Raw genomic sequence first — 25,954 nt, 5'->3', positions numbered from 1 at the left:
GGTACTTTCCAAAAAGTACTGACTTACCGATTATTTAGTTAACTTTTTTTGCAGGCAGTTAATTTGGCTGAACTCAAACTGCACACTCTGTCTCCCCTGTAGAGGGCAGTAGCTCAGATCTAACTAATTCATTTAGGCTTAGCTGAGGTGGTTGTAGTTGTCCCCACAGGTTCATGATAAAGGATTCAGCCAGATATTTGGGCTCCCCACTGTAGCGCTTTTCTTTCACAGATCCCCCCCCTCAGTTTCCAGTATCTGTGATTGCCATAAATTCAGTTCTCTGATTCTTCAAGCCAGCAAGACTTTGAGTTTCTGAATTCTCGCCATTCTATTTAGCGTGGGCTGCTGGCCTTCAGGTTAGAGGTTATAAATAACTTGGACACTCACCCCGTGTTATTCCCTTTTCCCATATCTACTCTACATCTGCCTACTTTTGTTCATTCTCCAAGGACTTGAGGAAGCCATTCTTATATATCGTCAGTGTCTACTGGAGAGTTGGTCAAATAGGAGCAAATAGGAGCGATGACCAGAGCAGGACTGTACCAAAATCAGGAAGAAGGCAAGCAAAGGGGAAAGAAAAATGAAATAAAGCAAACACCAGTATAAAAATAGGCAGAGACTATTAATCAAGGAGGATTAGAGGATGTTTACAGGAAGGCATAGTGGCCCAGAATAACCCATCTCAGAGGAAAACATTTGTAGTGCACCAAACCAATATTTATGGCATTTTGTAAGTATCTGAATATTTTATCTGTAAAAAACTGATTGGATCTGTTCTAAAGTATAGTTATATATGTTGCTCCTAACATTCTTTTAGACTGTAAATTTCTCAAAGTAGGAATGAAAGAAGAAGCTGGAATTTTTTTTAGGATAGATTTAGTTTGTTCCATGGAAAGAGATCTCTGACATAAACAGGAGAATTGTACCCAGATAACAATAGTGGTATAATGTTTGCATGGTCTCAATTACAGGTCAATATCTGGGTACAAACCCATTGTTAAAAGTCCCTCAGTTTCTTGGCAAGATGTGGAAATGTGTGCTCAGATTGTCTTTGGGAAAATGTAGTTAGTGTATACGAAGCATCAAGCATGAAGTCCATCATACAGGAAGTGCCCCTGTATGTTAACTGTAATATTTACCTTGCAGAGTTGTTGGGAAGATTAGATACTATATGACAAGTGATGAGATGTCTAGTACTCAGTAGGTGCCTAATAAATGTTAGTGTGATGAAGCTGCTGTAACCGATGTTGTTCCCCAGTATGCAGGCTTTGCATTTCACAACTCTAGTGGGTGCCACTCATATCATAGTCATTGTAGATTTGTTAACCATATATATATATATATATATATATATATATATATATATATATATAGGCAGGTGGCAGTAGAGTGCCTTGGGAAGGGACAATTTGTATTTATCTGTACAGGGACACCAATCGAACCAATAGTGATACTGCAAATTTGTAGTCTTTGCAATAATAGATGTATAGATAATTCCTCTCTATCCTTTGTGGTTAGGTCAGATGTAGGAAACTTTGTTACATTCTAACTGACACGTTATAATAGGATATTAGCAAATGAGAGTGTCTTTAGGGAAAAACAACCAGAATTAATGTTAAATAAAGAACCGTTGAAAGAACGCTTTTTGTGTATTTGGGAAAAGAGTCATTAAGTCTGGGGAATTTTACAGGTTAGCTGACTCCAGATACTGGAGGGGCTACCCATGATAAAGGTCATCTGTTTTATCTGTTATGCTCATTTTATTCTAAGAGTAAAAGATAATAGTTCACATTATTTGAAATTTGTAATTTGAGTCATCCTCTGACTCTAGAAGCAGTGACATATGTAATACAAATTCAAAGCAGTGTATGTTCTAGAAGCTATATAATCTGTCTGAGTTTGGAATGCATTTGGATAGAACTACGATTGGTAGATGGAACACTTGGTAAGCCAAGCCCAGCTCAGTACGAGAAAAAAAATCGTTAGGTTATGTTGCCTGTTCACGGGCACACTGCTTCACACAATGGAGCATGCCTTCTTACTGAAAGTTCTTTAGCAGAAGTTAGAGAGGACCTCTTGTCAGGAATATTCTAGAGGATGTTCTTATAGGATGAGTGGTTGGCCTCAAACAACCTTAAGGTACCTTCTAGTGGGAGATTCTTTGATTCTATGACTAGGCAATATACTCCAGCAAATAGAAGAAGCCTTTTGTTTTAAACAAATGTTTCTAGCATTGCAAATCATCAGATTATAAGAATGTCATCTAGCCAAAATGGATTTACATCGTAGCCTGCAGTGCAGTTCTTGGTACCAGCATGTAGGTGTTGATCAAAATGATAACTTTTAGTACTGCTTCTGTGAGGGTGACCCATTCTATGTATTATTATGTGACAAAGATTTTTAGTTGTTTAATTGAAAATTGTACTTGACAATAAGGTTCACAATGAAATTATTTAAAGCATGTTAGGGACACTGACTAACCTGTAGTTGCTCATAAATCTCTCCTCTTTGCAATAGGTGTGTTCATCGTTGCTGCTAAGCGGACACCCTTTGGGGCTTATGGAGGTCTTCTGAAAGACTTCACAGCTACTGACTTGGCTGAATCTGCTGCCAGGGCTGCCTTGTCTGCTGGCAAAGTCTCGCCTGAAACTATCGACAGTGTCGTTGTAGGCAACGTCATACAGGTTAGTAGGGCTGAAGGGACATTTCATTCCTATTGCTTTCTTTTATCAGTTTCTAAAAATAATTCCTTTAACGTGTTGTAATGGTGTACTAGTTAATAATAGTTGAAGGTATTCATAATTTGAGGAGTCCTCTGACTCCAGAAGCAATGGCATATATAATTCAAAAGGATGTATATAATTCAAAAGAACATATATTCAGAAACTATATATCTATCTGGGATCTGTCTGGGACTTGGGATACATTTTATTGCTTCTTAAATAGCAAATTAATCTCCTTGACTTATTTGAAGTAAATTGGTTCTCTCTGTGTGCCGCTAAGGAGGGTAGCAAACCCAAGCAATGCAACACATCTCCCATCATTTCTTACACACAGTAGGAGCTTGGTCAGTGTTTTGTGGGAAATGAGAAGCTCCTTTACCCTCTACCTTGCTATGTATGGTGTACAAAATAGATGATTCATTTGCAGTAATTGAAAGCTGAATATTCCTTCAAAGTGTGGCCATGAAGTGGGGACTGTCTTACTCTTCCCAGACCTCATTGGTGGGACGGAGGCTCTACACTGAGTGCATTGCCACTGACAGTACTGAGGCCCTAATCACTGTTCTCCTGACTCGTTAAGGTGGTTCCAGACTGAGAAGGGTGTGAGGCAGGCTGAGAAGACTTGAGGCTACTGCCACCTCCTGTGCTGAGCGCTTTCAGCTCTTAGAGCTGGGATAAGGCTCAGAAAAAGGTGCACAGTTGTCCCTTGTGAATAATGCTGCTTTGAACATCAAGTACAAGTTTTTGTGTGGACATAGGTTTTTATTTCCCTTGGGTGTATACCTATGAGTGTAATTGCTAGGCTATATGGTATCTCTACATTTAATTGTTTCAGAAACTTTCAGACTGTTTTCCAAAGCAGCTGAAACATTTTACATTCATACCTACAGTGTATGAAGGTTCCATTTTTGCCACATCCTTGTCAACACTTGTTATATTGTGTGTCTTTTTATTATAGCCATTCTAGTGAATATGAAGTAGTATCTCATTGTGGTTTTAATTTGCCTTTCCCTGATGACTGATGATGTGAACAACTTTTCATTAGCTTGTTGCCATTGCCGTATCTTCTTGGAGAGTGTCTAATTCATATCCTTTTCTCATTTTTTAATTGGGTTATTTGTCTTTTTATTATTGAGTCATAAGTGTTCTTTATATATCCTAGATATGAGTCCCTTAACAGATACATGATTTGTAAATATTTTTCTATACTTTGCTATCTTTTCATTTCTTAATAGTATCTTTTGGAGTATGAAAATTTTTAATTTTGATGAAGCCCAATTTCAGTTGTTGTTGCTCAGGCTTTTGGTGTCATTATCTAAGAATCCATTTCCATATCTAAGGTCATGAAGACTTATCCCTATGTTTTCTTCTAAGTTTTATAGTTTTAGCTCTTACATTTAGGGCTTTGATTTATTTTGATTTAATTTTTATATATATTTTGAGGTACAGGTCCAAATTCATTCTTCTGCATGTGGCTATCCAGTTGTTCTAGCACTATTTTTTGAAAAGACTATTCTTTCTCCCATTGGATGGTCTTGGCACTGTTATGGAAAATCAGTTGACCATAGACACATGATTTTATTTTTGGACTCCCAGTTCTCTTCCACTGATCTATATGTCTGTCCTTTTTATGTCAGTTCCACACTGTCTTGATCATCATTGCTTCTTTGTAAGTTTTGAAATCAAGAAATGTGAGTCCTCCTACTTAGTTATTCATTTCAAAGTTGTTTTGGCTATTCTGGGTCTCCTGCAGTTTGATAATTTTAGAATCTGTTTACCCATTTCTACAAATAAGTCAGCTAAGATTCTGATAGAGATTGTTTTGAATCTGTAGGTCAATTGAAGGAATATTGCCATGAACATGGCGTGTTTTTTCACTTGTATAAATCCTCTTTAATTTTTCAACAATGTCTTAGAGTTGTCAGAATATGTTTTGCACTTCTTTTGTTAAATTTATTCTTAAGTATTTTATTCTTTTAGATGCTATTGTGAATGGAATTGTTTTCTTATTTCATTTTCTGATTGTTCATTGCAAGTGTATAGAAATGCAGCTGATTTTTCAAAAAAAGAAATGCAATTGATTTCTATATATTAATTTTATATCCTGAAACCTTGAACTCATTTATTACTTCTAATCGTTTTCTAGTTGATTACTTAGGATTTTTTATATATAACATTATGTCATCTGAGAGTAGAAATAGTTATGTTTCTTTCTTTCCAATCTCGATTTCTTTTATTTATGTATTTATTTTTCTTACCTAATTGCTCTGTCTAGAACCTCTGATGTTGAATGAAAGAGACAAAACATGGATATCCCTGTCTTGTTCCTGATATTGTGGGGAAAGCATCCAGTCTTTCACCATTAAGTATGATTATATGGGTTTTTCTAGATGCCCTTTATCAGGTTGAGGAAGTTCTCTTCTTTTCCTAGGTTATTGAATGTTTTTATCATGAAAAGGTGTTGGATTTTGTCAAGTGCTTTTTCTGTGTCAATTGAGATGATCGTATGAGTTTTGTTTTTTATTCTGTTGATACAACGTGATATATTAATTGACTTTCAGGTGATGAAACAACCTTACATTTCTGGATGACCCTTACACTGGTCATGGCATATAATTCTTTTTGTACATTGCTGAATTCTGTTTGCTAGTATTTTGTTGGAGATTTTTATATCCATATTCATAAGAGATATTAATCTGTACTTTTTTGTGATGTCTTTGTCTGGTTTTGATATCAGGATAATTCTGGCTTCATGATGAGTTGGGAAGTGATCCTTTTCTATTTTTTAGGAAGAGTTTGTGAATAATTGGTATTAATGCTTCTTTAAATGTTTGGTAGAATTCAGTAATGAAGCCAGTCTGGGCTTTTTTTGTGAGTAGTGTTTTGATTACTAATTAATTCAGTCTTCACTTGTTATAGGTCTATTCATATTGTCTATTTTTCTTTGAGTTGGGTTTGGTAGTTTGTGTCTTTCTAGGCACTTGTCCTCTTTACCTAAATTATCTAATTTATTGGCACACAACTGTTCATGGTAGTCAATTCTCGTTATTCACAGTAGTTATGTTTTATATAGTTGCCGTGTACACCGAATTAGCAACTATTGAACCACTGGTCCCAGGGGAAACGACAGGGTGAGGTTCCTGTGAGCCTCCGGTCACAACATTTTTGTTAACTGATCAGTACATAACCTTGTTTTATATATGTTTCTATTTAAGGACACCGTATTTAATATATATTGTTGATTCATTAGCATTAAACTCACAGCCAACAGCACTATCACTCATGCCTGAATGAAGTTTATCTAACAGATATTTTCTCTGTGAGGCACATCACTGCCTTCTTGCACTTAGGGGTACTGGAGAGCAAGGACTTCAGCATTATATACTTGGGGGCCATTTTAAACAGTAAAATCACCCACAAGAAGCACAAAAATGCATAAAACTAAATAGACTGCAGGAAGATCACTATTTCTAGGATGAGAGCTGAAGCAAGAAGGCAGAGTGTCCTCTTGTTCATCCTTAGCTAGGAACGTGCATATCAGGCAGCTAAAATTTTTCTCCACTCTGCACATGTCTGCAAATGACCACAAAAGTGCTGCAAGTATTGATTTTGGGGATTACAAATAAATTTTAGCAAGTAGGTGAATTTGCAAGTATATAATCTACACATAATAAGAATCGACTATACTTTGAACTTATATATTTATGGCCTGCCTATTTTGAGAGGTGTTAAGGTTCTTGGTGTTAAAGGCACTAATGTACCTTTATTGTAGAGAGAGCTAAAGCAAATTTGATAAAACATAAAGATTTGGTCCATCAAGGTAACTTTAGGGTGTTCATTGTACTATTCTTGTAACTTTACATTTTATCAAATTTGCTTTAGCTTTCTCTACAATAGAAGCTGTTGTTATTGTTAAAAAGAAAAAAAAGTTGTTTCATCCCTTCTTACTCAAAGTGTGTGGTCCTTGGACCAGCAACATTGGCCTCACCAGGGCAGTGGTTAGAAATGCAGAATCTCAGGTAGTCCTAGACCTATTTACTGAGAACCTACATTTTAACAAGATGCCCCAGTATGCATTTTAAAGTTTGGGAAGCAGTAGTCTAGTCCCACCTCTTATTCTCCTGACCATTGTTCATCTTTCCCCTTCCTAGGTCAGCCAGCCTCAGCCTTGGTTACACATTACAATCACCTGGGTGCTATTAAAAGTAACTACTGATGCCTGTGGCCACCTCCAGCCTTTCTGGTTTAATTGGTTTGGTTAGGAGCTTGAGCATCACTGTGTTAATAAAGCTTCCTCGGTTATTCCACTGTGCAGCCAAGGTTGAGAACCATAGCCTCTAATGCTTCCTCTGTTAAAGAACATACTACTTCGAGATAGCGTATTCCATTTTTAAACAGTTCTAATTGTTATGAAATTCTGTGTTCTACTGAGATTTTAATATAAGGATTTCTCATACTTTGTTTAAAATCGAGTTGGCCGAATTACAGTTTTTATTCAAATCATTAACACGTATTATATAAAATATGCTGTACCTGTATGCATTGTGTCCTACCTTAGAGCCATATAATTTATAATTTTTGAAAAATTGTAAACATTTTACTATATTGTGTCCTTCTTCTTAATTCCTAGATATATAGAGGAAATTCTTTTTCTTTCCCTCTGTTCCAGACTTCTTCAGATGCTATATACTTGGCAAGACATGTTGGTTTGCGTGTGGGAATCCCAAAAGAGACCCCAGCTGTCACTGTTAATAGGCTCTGTGGCTCCGGTTTCCAGTCCATTGTGAATGGATGTCAGGTATAGGTAACATTTAATTCTCTGAAAATATTAATAGTTATTAGAGGAAATGCCTCACTTCAATATAACACTGTAGGTCTTTAATTTTATAGTACTTATTAGGAGAGGTCAATATTTAATTTTTCTTGGAAAAATATTCATAGAAAATAGTTTCTTGAAAGCTAGTAATGAACCTTGAAAACATATGCTAAATGGAATAAGCCAGTCACAAAAGGACAAATACTGTATGAGTCCACTTATATGAGTGGACCACTTATATGAGTGACCACTCAAGTGGTCAGATTCATAGAGACAGAAAGTAGAATGGGGATTGTTGGGGCTGGTGGGGAAGAGAGAATGGGGAGTTAGTGTTTAGTGGGTATGGGGTTTCAGTTTGGAAATTGAAAAAGACTTCTGGAGATGGATGGTGGTTGGTTGCATAACAGTGTGAATGTACTTAATGACCTGTATATTTTAAATTGGTTAGAATGGTAAATTTTATGTTATGTGTATTTTATCACAATTTTTAAAAAGCTAGTCATGACTGTCATTCTTATTGAGTGCTTCCTATGTGCCAGACACTGTGCACATAGATTTACATTCAATATCTCATTTAATCTTCACAATTGTCCTATGAGGCAAGAACTATTATTCCCATTTTACAGGCAAGGAAACTGATTATTAAAGGCATTAAGGTTACTAAGTTATAGAGGAAGAATCTGAACCCAGGTCTGTGAGAGTGCCGGGCAAGGTAGTTTGAAACACTGAATAAAGACTCTAAGATGAGGAAGGGAGCTGGAGAATTTAGAGGATGATAAGAAATGTATTTTATTACAAAGGAACTGAATGATACTGTTGGTAGAAGTACAAACTAGCATAATCTCTTCAAGGGATAGTTGGGCAAATACATTTGTTCCCTTGAGCATAAGGAAAAGGGATATAGTAAAATCTAAGTTGTCAACGTCTTCATGTTATTACAAAATAAAAGATAAAACTTTGTAATGAATAAATCACTTTCAGGTTAATTTATTTCTGCAACAATATATCAGGTACTGACCCTGATTTTCCTAGCAATCATTTTAAACATCAGGCTCTTGGAGGATTTTTTGGTTTTCTTTTTTCCCTCCAGATTTAAAGTGATTTATTTTCTAATAATAAAAACATAACATGTTCATTATGGGGATTTTAGAAAAATAGAGAAGAAAAAAAATAAAAGTACCCTAAATTCCTACCTCTAGAGAAGGTCACTGTGTGAATTTTAGATATATATTTAAATAAATAATTGGGTACTTAGATTACATAATTTTTTACTTCATATCTCAACTTTTTTCTAATTCTTTCTTCCTCAGTCATTCCTGATGACTTTTGGAAGACTCCTTAGACCCGGTCTTTTTCCTTTTGGCTTAGGGATGAGCAAACTACAGCCCATTGGCAAATCTTGCCTGCTGCTTGTTCTTCTACAGCCTACAAGTTAAGAATATTTTTTACATTTTTAAATAGTTAAAAAATTAAGTGAAGAATAGTATTTTATGACACATGAAAATTATATGAAATTTAAATGCAAATGTCCATAAATGAAGTTTTATCGGAACACACTTACACTCATTTTATAACTGTGTTATCAGAGTTTTTCTGTTAGGTTACAAGATTCATAAACCTCTCTTGTTTCTAGAACCTCTCTCAGGTTAAGCTTTGAGGAAGAGAATCAGTAGCCATATTAGTTTGCCATTTAATTTAAAATTGTACATTTATCTTTAACTTGCAAAAACTTGGTTAATTATTGGTACTGAAAAAGTCCTTGTTTTTTTTTAATTTTTGTTATAGGCATTTTTAATGTCTACGTAAAACCTCAGAGCTATAAAATTGTTAATTATGCTTATTGTTGAAATAACATTGAGGTAAATATTTTGATAGTGTACCCATGTAACAAGGGGTTTATAATATTTTAATTGCATAGATTTTAGTAATCAGAAATTTCACTGGACATTTGATACAGAATTGAAGGACAACTTGGCTCATTTACTAATCAATTTTGTTCATTTATACGGGGCAAAATCAACTTATTTTCTTGTTTCTTTTTACTACTGGACAGTCATTCCTCAAATTTCAATAAGCTTCAATTTCATTTCCTGAATTCAGCCTCTGGGGTGCTGCATGGCTGTTGTAAAAATAACAGCAATTACATGTACAACCAGTGCAATGAAATATCCAGGAGCATGTTGAGTGTAACTGCAGACAAGTGATTGATAAGCTGCAAAGTGTAACGTGCTATTTTTCGTGTAAATGTACAAAAACTAGTTATATGAGTTCACCTTTGATTTTCTTTGAGAACTTATACAGAACATTCCTAAAACATACATTTACAAACTTTACAATATGTTAAATAATTTATGGTTCAGGTTCATCTGTATACTGCTTTTTTTTTTTTTTTTTTTTTTAAATTATAACCATAGACAGCCAGGTACACAAAAGCTACAGATCACCACAACGAGCTGCATGCAAATCTTGAATTCTTAGAGGATTTTTTAAAGATTAAACTTTCTTTTTAACCCATTATATAATAAAGAGAACAAACTGACTAGGATAGATGACTCCATAAATCTCTCTAATTATTTCACACTAAAAATAAAATTTGAATCTACTTTATTAACAAAAAAACAAAGGTCCATGCAGAATCCTCAACTATAGTGTGTATTATCACACCACAATGTTAAATGGAGCTATTTTCACTGCACAACTTTTGGCAGCTAAAGCTGTATATGTTATCCCACACGGATGATAGAAGGAGGCCAATCTTAACATATGCAAAGGAAATTCACAGCCTCAATAATATTCACTGTGATAGTTAATAACTGAAATTTCAAAACATTTTCTATTTTTTCTAATCTGAATCATCATGAATCAGGTTCCAATTTTTTCTCTTTTAGTCCTTAGAGAAAATAAATATTAGCTGGACCCTGGTGAAAACTCATTCTTTAACTCGGTCTGGAAAATAACATCTTGATCTTGATGAAAATGAACTAGGTCTAAATATACAGTTGGGGATTTCCTCAACTCCTTTTCATTTTGTCAATGTCTTTTTAAATTGTGGAAGTCAAATATAGACTTTGTTCTGAGCCATATGACTTGGAATTTTGTTCAGATGGAATCAAATTTGAATTAAGAACCAATTAATCTAATCTACTTTTATTACAGGTATAGGCATACTACATACACAAGCTTCCATCATTGTCAAATATAGTAACATAATGCTATGGATGATAACTAGGCTTGTCCTATTCTGAATCCATATAAATGAATGGTCTGCTTGTTTTGATATAACAAAATGTGGAAAATGTCTTAAAAATCGCATTTTCAAAAATAGATAGGAATATAAATCTAATTAATGTAATATATATTATAGCGGAGTAGGAGAGAATCAAGATGATTAAATGTTTCTGTAACCTCAAGGTAAGATTTTACTCCTCTGCCTAACACTACTAAATTCTTCCCTTTAAAACACAGGAATATTGTTATTACTAAATTTTCTAAGGGACTAGGCTAAACGCAGTTTCATCATTAATGTTATATTCATATTAAAGTATGACTCTAAGAAGAATATTGCTCTGACTTCTTTTAATACTATTGTTCCTGAGCCCTTAAGTCTTAAATTTCTGGTGGTTTCTTCAAGGCACTTAGATTTTATACACTGTCTTACTAAATATTGGGAAACAACAACACTAATAATGATTATTACTCTTGAATCCTTTGTGGTTGGAAAGAAAATTTGTGTGAAATTGACTTTGAACAACTTTCCACCAAGGAAATCATGTTTTTAGGCTTTTGTTGCTATCAATTTTACCCTTTCTTTAGCGTACTTAGCTCATATGTTTTGCTTTTTCACCAAGCTTATAGCAAAGATGAATTGCTTGGCCAATTATCATCTATGTGATTGCAGGACTGGTAAGACAAGAGAGGGAAAAAGTATATAAGAAAAGAGATTGGCATAATAGAGAATGAAAGTGGTGCTTATATATTGATAACTATATCCCTCCTTAAATGAGGTTGACATTATTACAGATCAGACAGAGTTTTCCTTTGCTACTGTCTATATTTTATCACAGCTATAAATTTTGAGACCTTACGTGATTTTCATTACTACAATGGGACAAAATATTTTATATTCACATTCTTGGGTTGGAGTCCATTTTGCTTTATAAAATGGGTGTATTCAAGATAGTAATTTATTTATTTATTTAAACCTCTTTATTGGAGTATAATTGCTTTACAATGGTGTGTTAGTTTCTGCTTCATAACAAAGTGAATCAGTTATACATATACATATGTTACCATATCTCTTCCCCCTTGCGTCTCCCTCCCTCCCACCCCTCTAGATGGTCACAAAGCACCGAGCTGATATCCCTGTGCTATGCAGCTGCTTCCCACTAGCTATCTATTTTAAGTTTGGTAGTGTATATATGTCCATGCCACTCTCTCACTTTGTCACAGCTTACCCTTCCCCCTCCCCATATCCTCAAGTCCATTCTCTAGTAGGTCTGTGTCTTTATTCCTGTCTTGCCCCTAGGTTCTTCATGACCTTCCTTTTTTTTTTTTTCTTAGATTCCGTATATATGTGTTAGAATACGGTATTTGTTTTTCTCTTACTGACTTCACTCTGTATGACAGACTCTAGGTCCATCCACCTCACTACAAATAACTCAATTTCGTTTCTTTTTATGGCTAATATTCCATTGTATATATGTGCCACATCTTCTTTATCCATTCATCTGTTGATGGACACTTAGGTTGCTTTCATGTCCTGGCTACTGTAAATAGAGCTGCAATGAATATTTTGGTACATGACTCTTTTTGAATTATGGTTTTCTCAGGGTATATTCCCAGTAGTGCGATTGCTGAGTCGTATGGTAGTTCTATTTTTAGTTTTTTAAGGAACCTCCATACTGTTCTCCATAGTGGCTGTATCCATTTACATTCCCACCAACAGTGCAAAAGTGTTCCCTTTTCTCCACACCCTCTCGAGCATTTACTGTTTCTAGATTTTTTGATGATGGCCATTCTGACCAGTGTGAAATGATATCTCATTGTAGTTTTGATTTGCATTTCCTAATGATTAATGATGTTGAGCATTCTTTCATGTGTTTGTTGACAATCTGTATATCTTCTTTGGAGAAATGTCTATTTAGGTCTTCAGCCCATTTTTGGATTGAGTTGTTTGTTTTTTTGATATTGAGCTGCATGAGCTGCTTGTAAATTTTGGAGATTAATCCTTTGTCAGTTGCTTCATTTGCAAATATTTTCTTCCATTGTGAGGGTTGTCTTTTGGTCTTGTTTATGGTTTCCTTTGCTGTGCAAAAGCTTTGAAGTGTCATTAGGTCCCATTTGTTTATTTTTGTTTTTATTTCCATTTCTCTAGGAGGTGGGTCAGAAAGGATCTTGCTGTGATGTATGTCATAGAGTGTTCTGCCTATGTTTTCCTCTAAGAGTTTGATAGTGTCTGGCCTTACATTTAGGTCTTTAATCCACTTTGAGTTTATTTTTGTGTATGATGTTAGGGAGTGTTCTAATTTCATACTTTTACATGTACCTGTCCAGTTTTCCCAGCACCACTTATTGAAGAGGCTGTTTTTTCTCCACTGTATATTCTTGTCTCCTTTATCAAAGATAAGGTGACCATATGTGTATGACTTTATCTCTGGGCTTTCTATCCTGTTCCATTGATCTATATTTCTGTTTTTGTGCCAGTACCGTACTGTCTTGATTACTATAGCTTTGTAGTATAGTCTGAAGTCAGGGAGCCTGATTCCTCCAGCTCCATTTTTCATTCTCAAGAGTGCTTTGGCTATTCGGGGTCTTTTGTGTTTCCATACAAATTCTGAAATTTTGTGTTCCAGTTCTGTGAAAGATGCCAGTGGTAGTTTGATAGGGATTGCACTGAATCTGTAGATTGCTTTGGGTAGTATAGTCATTTTCACAATGTTGATTCTTCCAATCCAAGAACATGGTATATCTCTCCATCTATTTGTATCATCTTTAATTTCTTTCATCAGTGTCTTATAATTTTCTGCATACAGGTCTTTTGTCTCCTTAGGTAGGTTTATTCCTAGATATTTTATTCTTTTTGTTGCAGTGGTAAATGGGAGTGTTTTCTTAATTTCACTTTCAGATTTTTCATCATTAGTGTATAGGAATGCAAGAGATTTTTGTGCATTAATTTTGTATCCTGCCACTTTACCAAATTCATTGATTAGCTCTAGTAGTTTTCTGGTAGCATCTTTAGGATTCTCTATATATAGTATCATGTCATCTGCAAACAGTGACAGCTTTACTTCTTCTTTTCCAATTTGGATTCCTTTTATTTCTTTTTCTTCTCTGATTGCTGTGGCTAAAACTTCCCAAACTATGTTGAATTACAGTGGTGAGAGTGGGCAACCTTGTCTTGTTCCTGATCTTAGTGGGAATGGTTTCAGTTTTTCACCATTGAGGACGATGTTGGCTGTGGGTTTGTCATATATGGACTTTATTATGTTGAGGAAAGTTCCCTCTGCCTACTTTCTGCATGGTTTTTATCATAAATCAGTGTTGAATTTTGTCAAAAGCTTTCTCTGCATCGATTGAGATGATCATATGGTTTTTGCCTTCAGTTTGTTAATATGGTGTATCACATTGATTGATTTGCATATATTGAAGAATCTTGCATTCCTGGGATAAACCCTACTTGATCATGGTGTATGATCCTTTTAATGTGCTGTTGGATTCTGTTTGCTAGTATTTTGTTCAGGATTTTTGCATCTATGTTCATCAGTGATATTGGCCTGTAGTTTTCTCTCTTTGTGATATCTTTATCTGGGTTTGGTATCAGGGTGATGGTGGCCTCATAGAATGAGTTTGGGAGTGTTCCTCCCTCTGCTATATTTTGGAAGAGTTTGAGAAGGATAGGGGTTAGCTCTTCTCTAAATGTTTTTTTTTTTTTTTGTGGTACGCGGGCCTCTCACTGTTGTGGCCTCTCCCGTTGTGGAGCACAGGCTCCGGACGTGCAGGCCCAGCGGCCACGGCTCACGGGCCCAGCCGCTTCACAGCATGTGGGATCTTCCCGGACCGGGGCACGAACCCGCGTCCCCTGCATCGGCAGGCGGACTCCCAACCACTGCGCCACCAGGGAAGCCCTTCTCTAAATGTTTGATAGAATTCGCCTGTGAAGCCATCTGATCCTGGGCTTTTGTTTGTTGGAAGATTTTTAATCACAGTTTCAATTTCAGTGCTTGTGATTGGTCTGTTCATATTTTCTATTTCTTCCTGGTTCAGTTTCGGAGGTTGTGCATTTCTAAGAATGTGTCCATTTCTTCCAGGTTGTCCATTTCAGTGACATACAGTAGTTGCTTGTAGCAGTCTCTCATGATCTTTTGTATTTCTGCAGTGTCAGTTGTTACTTCTCCTTTTTCATTTCTAATTTTGTTGATCTGAGTCCTCTCCCATTTTTTCTTGATGAGTCTGGCTAATGGTTTATCAATTTTGTTTATCTTATCAAAGAACCAGCTTTTAGTTTTATTGATCTTTACTATTGTTTCCTTCATGTCTTTTTCATTAATTTCTGATCTGATCTTTATGATTTCTTTCCTTCTTTGGTTTGAGGAACAAAAAACTTTGGGTTCTTCTTTGTTCTGCTTTCTCTAATTGCTTTAGGTGTAAGGTTAGGTTGTTTATTTGAAACTCTCCTTGTTTCTTTTTTTTTTTTTTTTGCGGTACGCAGGCCTCTCACTGTTGTGGCCTCTGCCGTTGTGGAGCACAGGCTCCGGACGCGCAGGCCCAGTGACCATGGCTCATGGGCCCAGCCGCTCTGTAGCATGTGGGATCTTCCTGGACCGGGCCACGAACCCGTGTCCCCTACATCGGCAGGTGGACTCTCAATCACTGCGCCACCAGGGAAGCCCTCTCCTTGTTTCTTGAGGTAGGATTGTATTGCTATAAACTTCCCTCTTAGAACTGCTTTTGCTGCATCCCATAGGTTTTGGGTCATCATGTTTTCATTGTCATTTGTTTCTAGGTATTTTTTGATTTCCTCTTTGATTTCTTCAGTGATATCTTGGTTATTTAGTAGTGTATTGTTTATCCTCCATGTGTTTGTATTTTTTACAGTTTTTTTCCTGTAGTTGGTATCTAGTATAGCATTGTGGTCGGAAAAGATACTTGAGACTATTTCAGTTTTCTTAAATTTACTGAGGATTAATTTGTGACCCAAGATATGATCTATCCTGGAGAATGTTCCGTGAGCACTTGAGAAGAAAGTGTATTCTGTTGATTTTGGAAGGAATGTCCTAAGTATCAATTAAGTCCATCTGGTCTAATGTGTCATTTAAAGCTTGTGTTTCCTTATTTATTTTCATTTTGGATGATTGGTGAAAGTGGGGTGTTAAAGTCCCCTACTATTTTTGTGTTACTGTTGATTTCCCATTTTATGGTTGTTAGCATTTGCCTTGAGATGCTCCAATGTTGGGTGCATAAATATTTACAATTGTTATATCTTCTTCTTGGATTGATCCCTTGATCATTATGTAGTGTCCTTCTTTTTCTCTTGTAATAGCCTTTAATTTAAAGTCTATTTTGTCTGGTATGAGTATTGCTACTCCAGCTTTCTTCTGACTTCCATTTGCATGGAGTATCTTTTTCCATCCCCTCACTTTCAGTCTGTATGTGTCCCTAGGTCTGAAGTGGGTCTCTTGTAGACAACATATATACGGGTCTTGTTTTTGTATCCATTCAGCCAGTCTCTGTCTTTTGGTTGGAGCTTTTAATCCATTTACATTTAAGGTAATTATCTATATGTATGTTCCTATTACCACTTTCTTGTTTTGGATTTGTTTTGTAGGTCTTTTCCTTCTCTTATGTTTCCTGCCTAGAGAAATTACTTTAGCATTTGTTTTAAAGCTGGTTTGATGGTGCTGAATTCTCTTAACTTTTGCTTATCTGTAAAGGTTTTAATTTCTCCATCGAATCTGAATGAGATCCTTGCTGGGTAGAGTACTCTTGATTGTAGGTTTTTCCCTTTCATCACTTTAAGTATGTCCTGCCACTCCCTTCTGGTTTACAGAGTTTATGCTGAAAGATCAGCTGTTAACCTTATGGGAATTCTGTTTTATGTTATTTGTTGCTTTTCCCTTGCTACTTTTAATATTTTTTCTTTGTATTTAATTTTTGACACCTTGATTGAATAGTGTCTTGGCATGTTTCTCCTTGGATTTATCCTGTATGGGACTCTCTGTGCTTCCTCTACTTGATTGACTATTTCCTTTCCCATGTTAGGGAAGCTTTCAACTATAATCTCTTCAAGTATTTTCTCAGACACTTTATTTTTCTTTTCTTCTTCTGGGACCCCTATAACTCAAATGTTGGTGCTTTTAATGTTGTCCCAGAGGTCTCTGAGACTGTCCTCAATTCCTTTCATTCTTTTTTGTTTATTCTGCCCTGAGGCAGTTATTTCCACCATTTTATCTTCCTGGTCCCTTATCCGTTCTTCTGCCTCAGTTATTCTGCTATTGATTCCTTCTAGAGAATTTTAAATTTCATTTATTGTGTTGGTCATCATTTTTCATTTGCTCTTTAGTTCTTCTACGTCCTTGTTAAATGTATCTTGTATTTTCTCCATTGTATTTCCAAGATTTTGGATCATCTTTACTATCATTACTCTGAATTCTTTTTCAGGTAGGCTGCCTATTTCCTCTTCATTTGTTTGGTCTGGTGGGTTTTTACCTTGCTTCTTCGTCTGCTGCATATTTCTCTGTTTTCTCATTTTGTTTAACTTACTGTGTTTGCGGTCTCCTTTTTTCAGGCTGCAGGTTCATAGTTCCCATTGTTTTTGGTGTCTCTCCCCATTGGGTGAGGTTGGTTCAGTGGCTTGTGTAGGCTTCCTGGTGGAGGGGACTGATGCCTGTGTTCTGGTGGGTGGGGCTGGATCTTGTCTCTCTGGTGGGCAGGGCCACATCTGGTGGTGTGTTTTGGGGTGTCTGTGAACTTAGTATGACTTTAGGCAGCCTTTCTGCTAATGGGTGAGGTTGTGTTCCTGTCTTGCTAGTTGTTTAGCATGGAGCATCCAGCACTGGAGCTTGCTGACCATTGGATGGAGCTGGGTCTTAGTGTTGAGATGGAGATCTCTGGGAGAACTCTCGCTGATTGATATCATGCGGGACTGGGAGGTCTCTGGTGGTCCAATGTCCTGGACTCAGCTCTCCCACCTCAGAGGCTCAGGCCTGACACCTGGCCAGAGCACTGAGTCCCTGCCAGCCACACGGCTCAGAAGAAAAGGAAGGAAAAAAAGGGAAGAAAAAAAAAAAAAATATATATATATATATACAAACAAATAAAAATTTTTAAAAATTAAAAAAAAAAGAAGAGAGCAACCAAACCAATAAACAAATCCACCAATGATAACAAGCACTAAAAGCTAAACTAAGATAAACATAAAAATCAGAAATAAATCAGTTGCAGAAAGTAAACCCCAAGTCTACAGTTGCTCCCAAAGTCCGCTGCCTCAGTTTTGGGAACATTTGTTGTCTATTCAGGTATTTCACAGATGCAGGGTTCATCAAGTTGATTGTGGAGATTTAATCTGCTGCTCCTGAGGCTGCTGGGAGAGATTTCCCTTTCTCTTCTTTGTTCGCACAGTTCCTGGGGTTCAGCTTTGGTTTTGGCCCCACCTCTGCATGTAGGTCACCCTCAGGCATCTGTTCCCTGCCCAGACGGGGGCGGGGTTAAAGCAGCAGCTAATTAGGGCTCTCTTGCTCACTCAGGCCGGGGAGAGGAAGGGGTATGGTAGTCATAATTGGAATGCCAGGCGAGCCCATGGCAGCAGAGTCTGGCATGACATTGTAACAGCCTGAGGCACGCTGTATGTTCTCCTGGGGAAGTTGTCCCTGGATCTCAGGACCCTGTCAGTGGCGTGCTGCACAGGCTTCTGGGGGGGGGTGTGAGTAGTGACTTGTGCTTGCACACAGGATTCTTGGTGGCAGCGGCAGCAGCGTTCACAGTTCATGTCCGTCTCTGGGATCTGAGCTGATAGCCGTGGCTCATGCCCTTCTCTGGAGCTCGCTTAGGCAGTGCTCTGCCTTCTGTGGGCACATGGGGAAGGAATCCCCTCTGCTCGCACACCCTGAAACAATGGTATCTTCTGTCTTAGGCAGTTCCAGACTTTTTCCCAGACTCCCGCCGGGCTAGCCGTGGTGCACTAGCCCCTTAAGGCTGTGTTCACGCCGCCAACCCCAGTCCTCTCCCAGCGCTCCGACCGAAGCCTGAGCCTCAGCTCCCAGCCCTGCCCGCTCCGGCGGGTGAGCAGACAAGCCTCTCAGGCTGGTGAGTGCCAATCGGCACCGATCCTCTGTGCGGGACTCTCTCCTCTTTGCCCTCCGTACCTCTGTTGCTGCACTGTCCTCCGTGGCTCCAAAGCTTCCCCCACTCCGCCACCCGCAGTCTCTGCCTGCAAAGGGGCTTCTAGAGTGTGTGGAAACTTTTCCTTCTTCACAGCTCCCTCCCCGTGGTGCAGGTCCCATCCTTATTCTTTTGGCTCTGTTTTTTCTTTTTTCTTTTGCCCTACCCAGGTACGTCAGGATTTTCTTGCCTTTTGGAAAGTCTGAGGTCTTCTGCCAGCATTCTGTAGGTGTTCTGTAGGAGCTGTTCCACATGTAGATGTATTTTTGATGTATTTCTGGGGAGGAAGGTGATCTCCACGTCTTACTCCTCTGCCATCTTGAAGGTCTCTCTCCTGGAGGGTTGTTCTTTGCTGTTTTTCTGAGAAATGCAAATAGTAGAAAAATTTGGAAGAATGAAACAGGTTCCTCTTTATGAGTCCTCTAGGTTAACCTAGTTCTTATAAATCTGTGGTCTCCTTCAGATTCATCCATTAATAGGGTAAATTTTACTTTTGCCTTTTTAAAGGATTTATTCTTTATTATCTGCTGGCAATCTGTACATTTATATCAGATGTTAATATCTATGCTAATTTTCAATATTTGTATTGAGTTAAGAATTACCATTCCTTGTCAAAATGTAGGTAGGATTTGTTACTTCTGCACAAATGATTGAAGTCTGTTCGTTTTTTTTTTCTCCTTGTATCTTGGGAATGGATATTTTAGCATTTGCTTTGCAATTACTTTACAAATATTTCCCTTTGAGACACTGTAATGGGGAAGTTTTACTGTTAAGCGAGGGTATGTTGCTTATTAGATTTACTATTGGTTTACTGCTTAATACATACTTTTAAGTCATACTTCTATCACAATAAAAGGTTTCATTGTTGTCATTCATTTGTTTTTAAATAGGAAATTTGTGTTAAAGACTCCGAAATTGTCTTGTGTGGAGGAACTGAAAGCATGAGCCAGGCTCCCTTCTATGTCAGAAATATTCGTTTTGGAACTACGTTTGGATCAGATCTCAAGGTTGGAACCATTAAAATTTTTAAAGATTATTTCTTATGCTATTGTACTATAATTTCAATAACAGCATTTTGGGGTAGAGAAAAATTTTTAAACCAATTTTGTTAATAGGGGATTGGCAAAATATGAATGATTTGAAATTTGTAAACTATTTCGTGGTTGTTAATTTTGACATTTTAACTCACATAAAATTAGACTTTATCTCGGCACATCTTTGGTAGTGGCATTAACACCCGGGGAGATAGAGGAAGGGAAGGAGTGGATTAAAAAGATGGGCAAAGGTTGAATTAATCTCTCTACTGAATAACTGGTAAACCAAATAATTAAATCTTTACCAAGATTTATGGAAATTTTATTTCTGGAGCCATCTCCATTGAATAGATTTCTTCTTTATCACAGAAAACATTCTCCTCAAATATAGTTTATAGTGTCCCAAATCAGTCAGATAAAAAATGACCCTTTGAGAACTGCCTGAGTAGTACTGAAAAAAAGTGATAGGGACTTCCCTCGTGGGACAGTGATTAAGACTCCACGCCCCCAATGCAGGGGGCCCAGGTTCGATCCCTGGTCAGGGAACTAGATCCCACACGCATGCCGCAACTAAGAGTTCACGTGCCACAGCTAAGGAGCCCACCTGCCTCAACTAAGACCTGGTGCAACCAAATAAATAAATATTTTTTAAAAAAGAGTGATAGTATGCTGTCCTTCCCACATCAAAGGACTGATGACATTGTATATTCTTAGGATTTCCCAGTTGTAATCATTGATTTATCCCGTTCACCCAGTTTCTCACCTTGCCTTTTTGAAAGTTGAAAGGAGTAAGACTTAGAAAATATGAGGTAATATTTAAGATACCTAATATGTTTAAGAAAACCTTTGGGAAGACAGGTCAGTGACTCAAAAGGTGACAAGGCAGTCTAGAAGAAACAGGTGGAGTACGTTTATCAGAGACTTAACTAATTGGATAACAAATACCAACTGTTACTCAAGGAGCCTATTCCAGGCTCTTTTCAACCTTGTAGTAACAGCTGATTGAACCAGCTGTTCCTACCACAGAAGGCATGGGATGGAAAAAGAGCAGAGCCGTATGCTTTTGTAAGGGGCTTATAACTGCTTTACAAAGTTGGCTGCAGGGAAGTGTTGCATGAGGACTCTGTGAAGTGTCTTACAAAATGGAACCACAAGGGTTTAAGTTTTGATTGTGGAGTGAGTTCCTGTGTGTGTCACCCTGCACGTTTAGCACTGTTGGCTCTCTTTAGAGCCCTGCATTTAGAGAGGAGGGTGTGTGCATTTTATTATGGTGTTGGATGGTTTTAAAAAAATGTCTCAGAACCGAATATGAATCATAATACTAAATGCTTATCAGAAAATCTAATTTTACTATTTTTATTGGAACTGTTGATTATTTAAATTTAAAGAAATGACAGCATATTACTTTCAAAAGATACGCTTTACGGATCATTTTATTAATTTCTTTTAATAGCTGGAAGACTCTTTGTGGACAGGATTAACAGATCAGCATATCCAAATCCCAATGGCAATTACTGCAGAGAATCTTGCTGCAAAACATAAAATAAGCAGAGAAGACAGCGACAAATATGCCCTGCAGTCACAGCAGAGGTGGAAAGCTGGTCGGTGAAATTATTTATTATAAATATCTACAGAAAGAAAACTAGGAAAGACTTTTATCATTTTAGATTATAAAGGTCATATAATAATATTAGTTTAAAAGTATACCTTTAGAAAACCACAGTTTTTCATTATTCCTTTTTTTTTAATGATTAAATATTCTATAATTGCAAATTAACTGGGTGTTTCTCTTTTGAAGTATGTGAATACTACTTAAAGTACTTTGGGGCTTCCCTGGTGGCGCAGTGGTTGAGAGTCCGCCTGCCGATGCAGGGGACACGGGTTCGTGCCCCGATCCGGGAAGATCCCACATGCTGCGGAGCGGCTGGGCCCATGAGCCATGGCCGCTGAGCCTGCGCGTCTGGAGCCTGTGCTCCACAGCGGGAAAGGCCACAACAATGAGAGGCCCGTGAACTGCAAAAAAAAAAAAAAAAGTAGCATGGTTAATTGGCCCTATCTGAACACTTGAATTTTGCCCCAAACTGGTCAGCAGAAGACTCTGAGGGCTATGATACACTCCATCAGAGACGATGGCTCACTGGGACAGCTGGGACAGAGAGGATGTCCTTCCCCGAGAGGCATATCATATGCACAAGAAGGGGATGATATGTTTGGGAAAGACCCATTGGGTATCCTTTTATGACTTCTCTCTCCCATTCCTAATTGAGAATCCTTGCGCCTGATTCAGAGACCCAGAACTAGTCCAAGGCCCTAAATGTGGTGCCGTGGTGCCCTTGTGTAACATTGCGCACTGCTGGTGAGCCAGTCCAAAACGAGCAAGATGACAGCCATTCTTTTATCAGTATGGTGAGTTGAAGAAATTTGTTAGTCCTCTGAAAGGGTTTTGAAAACTAAACTATTATAAATGAGCAGAAACTCTTATTTAGGGGTATTAAATACTTGGAATAGTGAGGATAAAGTTCATTTTAGCATTTCAAGAGGGATAAGTCTAATGGAGCCAATCCAACTCATCCTCTGTTTTTTTGGTTACACATTTAAGTGAAAGGGTATTGGTGTAGAGGTGAAGCGTTATCAGCCTATTTCTAATTTTGCCACATACAGTTTTCCTGACTTCAGTCAAGTCATTTGTTCACCAAGTATTTATTCACTGAGCTAATAACAGAGATAAAAATATTTGCCTTCCCTTTTTTCCTAACAGAGTTGTTGTGAGAACCAAATAAGGAAAGTGTTAGCCTGCTATAAAGTGATATCAAAATTAAGGTCATATTATTCCTGGCTTATTCTATTTCTGAAGCTTTATATTACTATTGTCCAGTCCACTCAGTGGAGGTGGAAGTAGGTAAGCTGTTTTACTTAGAATTGTGTCAGTAATAGCACGTATAATTTCTTCAGGTTGCCTGTCATTAAATTTCAGTCATAGATTACTTGGTGACATAGACAACTTGGTAACTTTTTTTCTTATTGTGGTAAGAACACTTAACGTGGGATCTATCCTCTTAATAAAATTTTAAGTTTACAATACATTATTGTTGACTGTAGGTGCAGCTTGGTAACTTTTTAATTACTTCATGTCTCACCCAGAGAAGTTAAAAAAGGGCATGAAATCCATTCAGTGCCATTACACCTGTAGGTAACAAACACTAATAGTCTAACAGTACCTTGTAAAAAAAATCGGAAATTGTAATTTTAAAAAGGTACAGAACGCATCTGCAAGGATGATAGTATATTAAGTCCTCCAATAGGCAAGGTAAGTTATGTAAGTAATAAAGGTTTATATTAAAATAGACTGAGATATGCTGAAATATAGGGACTGAAATTAAACTGAAATATTAAATTAAACTGAAATATAGGGACTTCCCTGGCAGTCCAGTGGTTAGGACTCTGTGCTTCCACTGCAAGGGGCACAGGTTCCACACCTGGTTGGGGAACTAAGATCCTGCAAGCTGTGTGGTGCAGCCTAAATTAATAAATTGAAGGGTATATTTGATTTCATTTTTCTGCTTTCTGTTGTTTTTTCCCCTGTCTTATGAATGGTCTTTCTACTATTTCAGCTAATGATGCTGGTTGCTTTAATAATGAGATGGTACCAATTGAGGTGAAGACAAAGAAAGGAAAGCAGACAGTGCAGGTAGATGAACACGCTCGGCCCCAAACAACCCTGGAGCAGTTAAGTAAACTTCCTCCAGTGTTCAAGAAAGAAGGAACCGTCACTGCAGGGAACGCATCGGTAGGTAGCGCCACGGATTCTCTTGAACTCTTCCTGATGTGTTCAATGCAAAATAATCATGCAGTACCTTTTAGATACCTTTCATGCTAGTCTTTGCTTATCTAGCTTAAGCTAGTAGTGTTCATATTCTATTAATTTGGGTTTTCATAGTCCAAAATAAAATATTTTAGCCAGGAGCCCTTATATAATACTTTTCCAATTTCTTAGTCTTTTCAGAATGTTAGAAGGAAATCTACCTGGCTTATTATTTTAGTTTTTCTTCCTCATGTATACAACTCATCAGATTTCTTCTTACATCTACCCACATCTGGTTATAAGCTTTTTCTTGACATTCTTTCCTATTTTCCCTTAGTGAGGTTGTATTCTGTGCCTAAAACAATCTCTTTAACCCAGCAGTGTGCCACTAATGCTACTTGTATCCCAAATTATGGCACTGCTTCCTGTGTATTGCCATAATCCTAATACCACTCCATTAGTTCAAACCTTGATTAACCCTATTCTTTTACCCTCTAGTTAACATCTGTTTTTGTTTCCAAGGGGATTTCTGATGGTGCTGGAGCTGTTATCATAGCTAGTGAAGATGCTGTTAAAAAGCATAACTTCACACCACTGGCAAGAATTGTGGGCTATTTTGTGTCTGGATGTGATCCCGCTATCATGGGTATTGGTAAGTTTGTAGTGAAACAAACTGGTTCTGTTACATTTCTGAAGATAAGGCTTCTTTGGCATTCAGATTCCTGAAACAGTAGCCAAATCAAGGGCACTTGTAGAGAAAAGGAGATTGTTAATCGATCATTTAAACAACTTATCTTTATGAAAAACTGTGCCAGGCATAATAGGAAGATCAAGACCATGTAAACTCCTGGGCAGCAATCGTGTCCCGTTGTCCGCTTAAGATACATAAAATTAACACACGGTAAACAACATAGAAGGATTACGAGGTACTGATAAGACAGAAGAAAACGTGAGATGGAAAAATCATGGGGTGAAATAGAGAAGATACCCCACGGGCTGTTTTACACATGGTCCTTAATATATCTCATTTAATCTTCCCACAACTCTAGTAACTGCTATGTGAGTCTTTTTTTTTTTCTTTATTACAGTCTTAAAAGCTTACTAGCTTTCAGCTACCCGCTGTCAGCAAAATATAACTTTCATCTTACAAATGGAAGGTAGCTTGAAAAGTTAAATATCTGTATGTTGGTATGGCATTTATCATTTTGGTATCTAGGGCAGGGTATCTAGGGTTCCCAACCCCAAATGATGATCAGAATCTACCCATAACCCTACTCCACCCCAAGGTTTTGTTTCAGTAGGTCCAGGGTAGAGCCTAGGAATGTGGGTTTTTTTCAGTGTACCTTGATTGTTTTAATGATCAACCATATTTATTTGATATAGATAAGTAGTTATTTTATAGTTTTCAGTTTAGCTTCATTTAAGAGGTTCTGATACATTTTGACATAGTTAGCAAGAAAATGTAGTTTTTCTTCCTTCTATTTCAGGGCCTGAATATTTGCCCCGTAGTACAATAAATGCCATTGAAATGCCTCTTCAGCCAGGGCAGCTCTTGCTTTATCTGTTATAGGGTTTCATTTGTAGAAAGGATTCCAGTGCTTCAAAAGAAATGAGTTAAAAACCAGCTCAAAGCACTTCTGATGAGACGCTTATAGCCCCCAAAGGTACCCAAGGTTACACAGCTGTTAGTGGTAGGAGCTAGCACTAGGAGTAAAGTGTCCTTTTCCCAACAAGAATGCTCTACCTTCCTGAGTCCCAGTAAATAGCAGAGTGGTATGGAAACAGTCCTTTAAAAATTAGCTTGTGGCCTAGCATATTGTTACAATCGAGTGTAATGATTCTAAGTTAATATGAACACATTTAGTCATGCTGACTGTGGTTATGAAGACATGGAAGTATGTACAATGGTTTTATACCCTCAGCTTTTAGTTCTGTGTATCTTTCACCCCTGTAGGATACTTCACCCCCTGACCATGCTGGATAACTGATGCTCTTCTATCGACTACCCATCCCATTTTCATGTCTTAGAGATACAAAAAGAATCTGGAATTAGATTCTGTATTAAATCAGTAGCCAGTATAGAACTGATGCTTTAAATCGAAAAGTGTTAATTGGATGGCCCTGCCAATCAGCAGGCTGTTGTCCAAGAAACTTTTTAACTAGGTGACAAAATTAATTACATTGCATTTAGATTGTGTTTTGC

The 25,954-nt window shown here is 37.4% G+C and overlaps 1 protein-coding gene across 1 annotated transcript in view; it reads left to right on the top strand.

Annotated features, from left to right (window-relative positions):
- Positions 1-25,954, top strand: part of ACAA2 (acetyl-CoA acyltransferase 2) — a 46,316-nt gene that overhangs the window by 5,526 nt on the left and 14,836 nt on the right. Inside the window, exons 2-7 of the mRNA XM_082667158.1 lie at positions 2,518-2,684; positions 7,393-7,521; positions 19,806-19,922; positions 21,403-21,550; positions 23,561-23,736; positions 24,274-24,403. Coding sequence (XP_082523284.1) covers positions 2,518-2,684; positions 7,393-7,521; positions 19,806-19,922; positions 21,403-21,550; positions 23,561-23,736; positions 24,274-24,403 — 867 coding nt within the window. The remainder of the gene's footprint in view (positions 1-2,517; positions 2,685-7,392; positions 7,522-19,805; positions 19,923-21,402; positions 21,551-23,560; positions 23,737-24,273; positions 24,404-25,954) is intronic.

The sequence above is a fragment of the Grampus griseus genome, assembly GCF_964374135.1.
Source record: "Grampus griseus genome assembly, chromosome: 12".
NCBI lineage: Eukaryota > Metazoa > Chordata > Mammalia > Artiodactyla > Delphinidae > Grampus > Grampus griseus.
The sequence above is the reverse complement of the archived record's forward strand: the minus strand, read 5'-3'. Positions and strand labels throughout refer to the sequence as shown.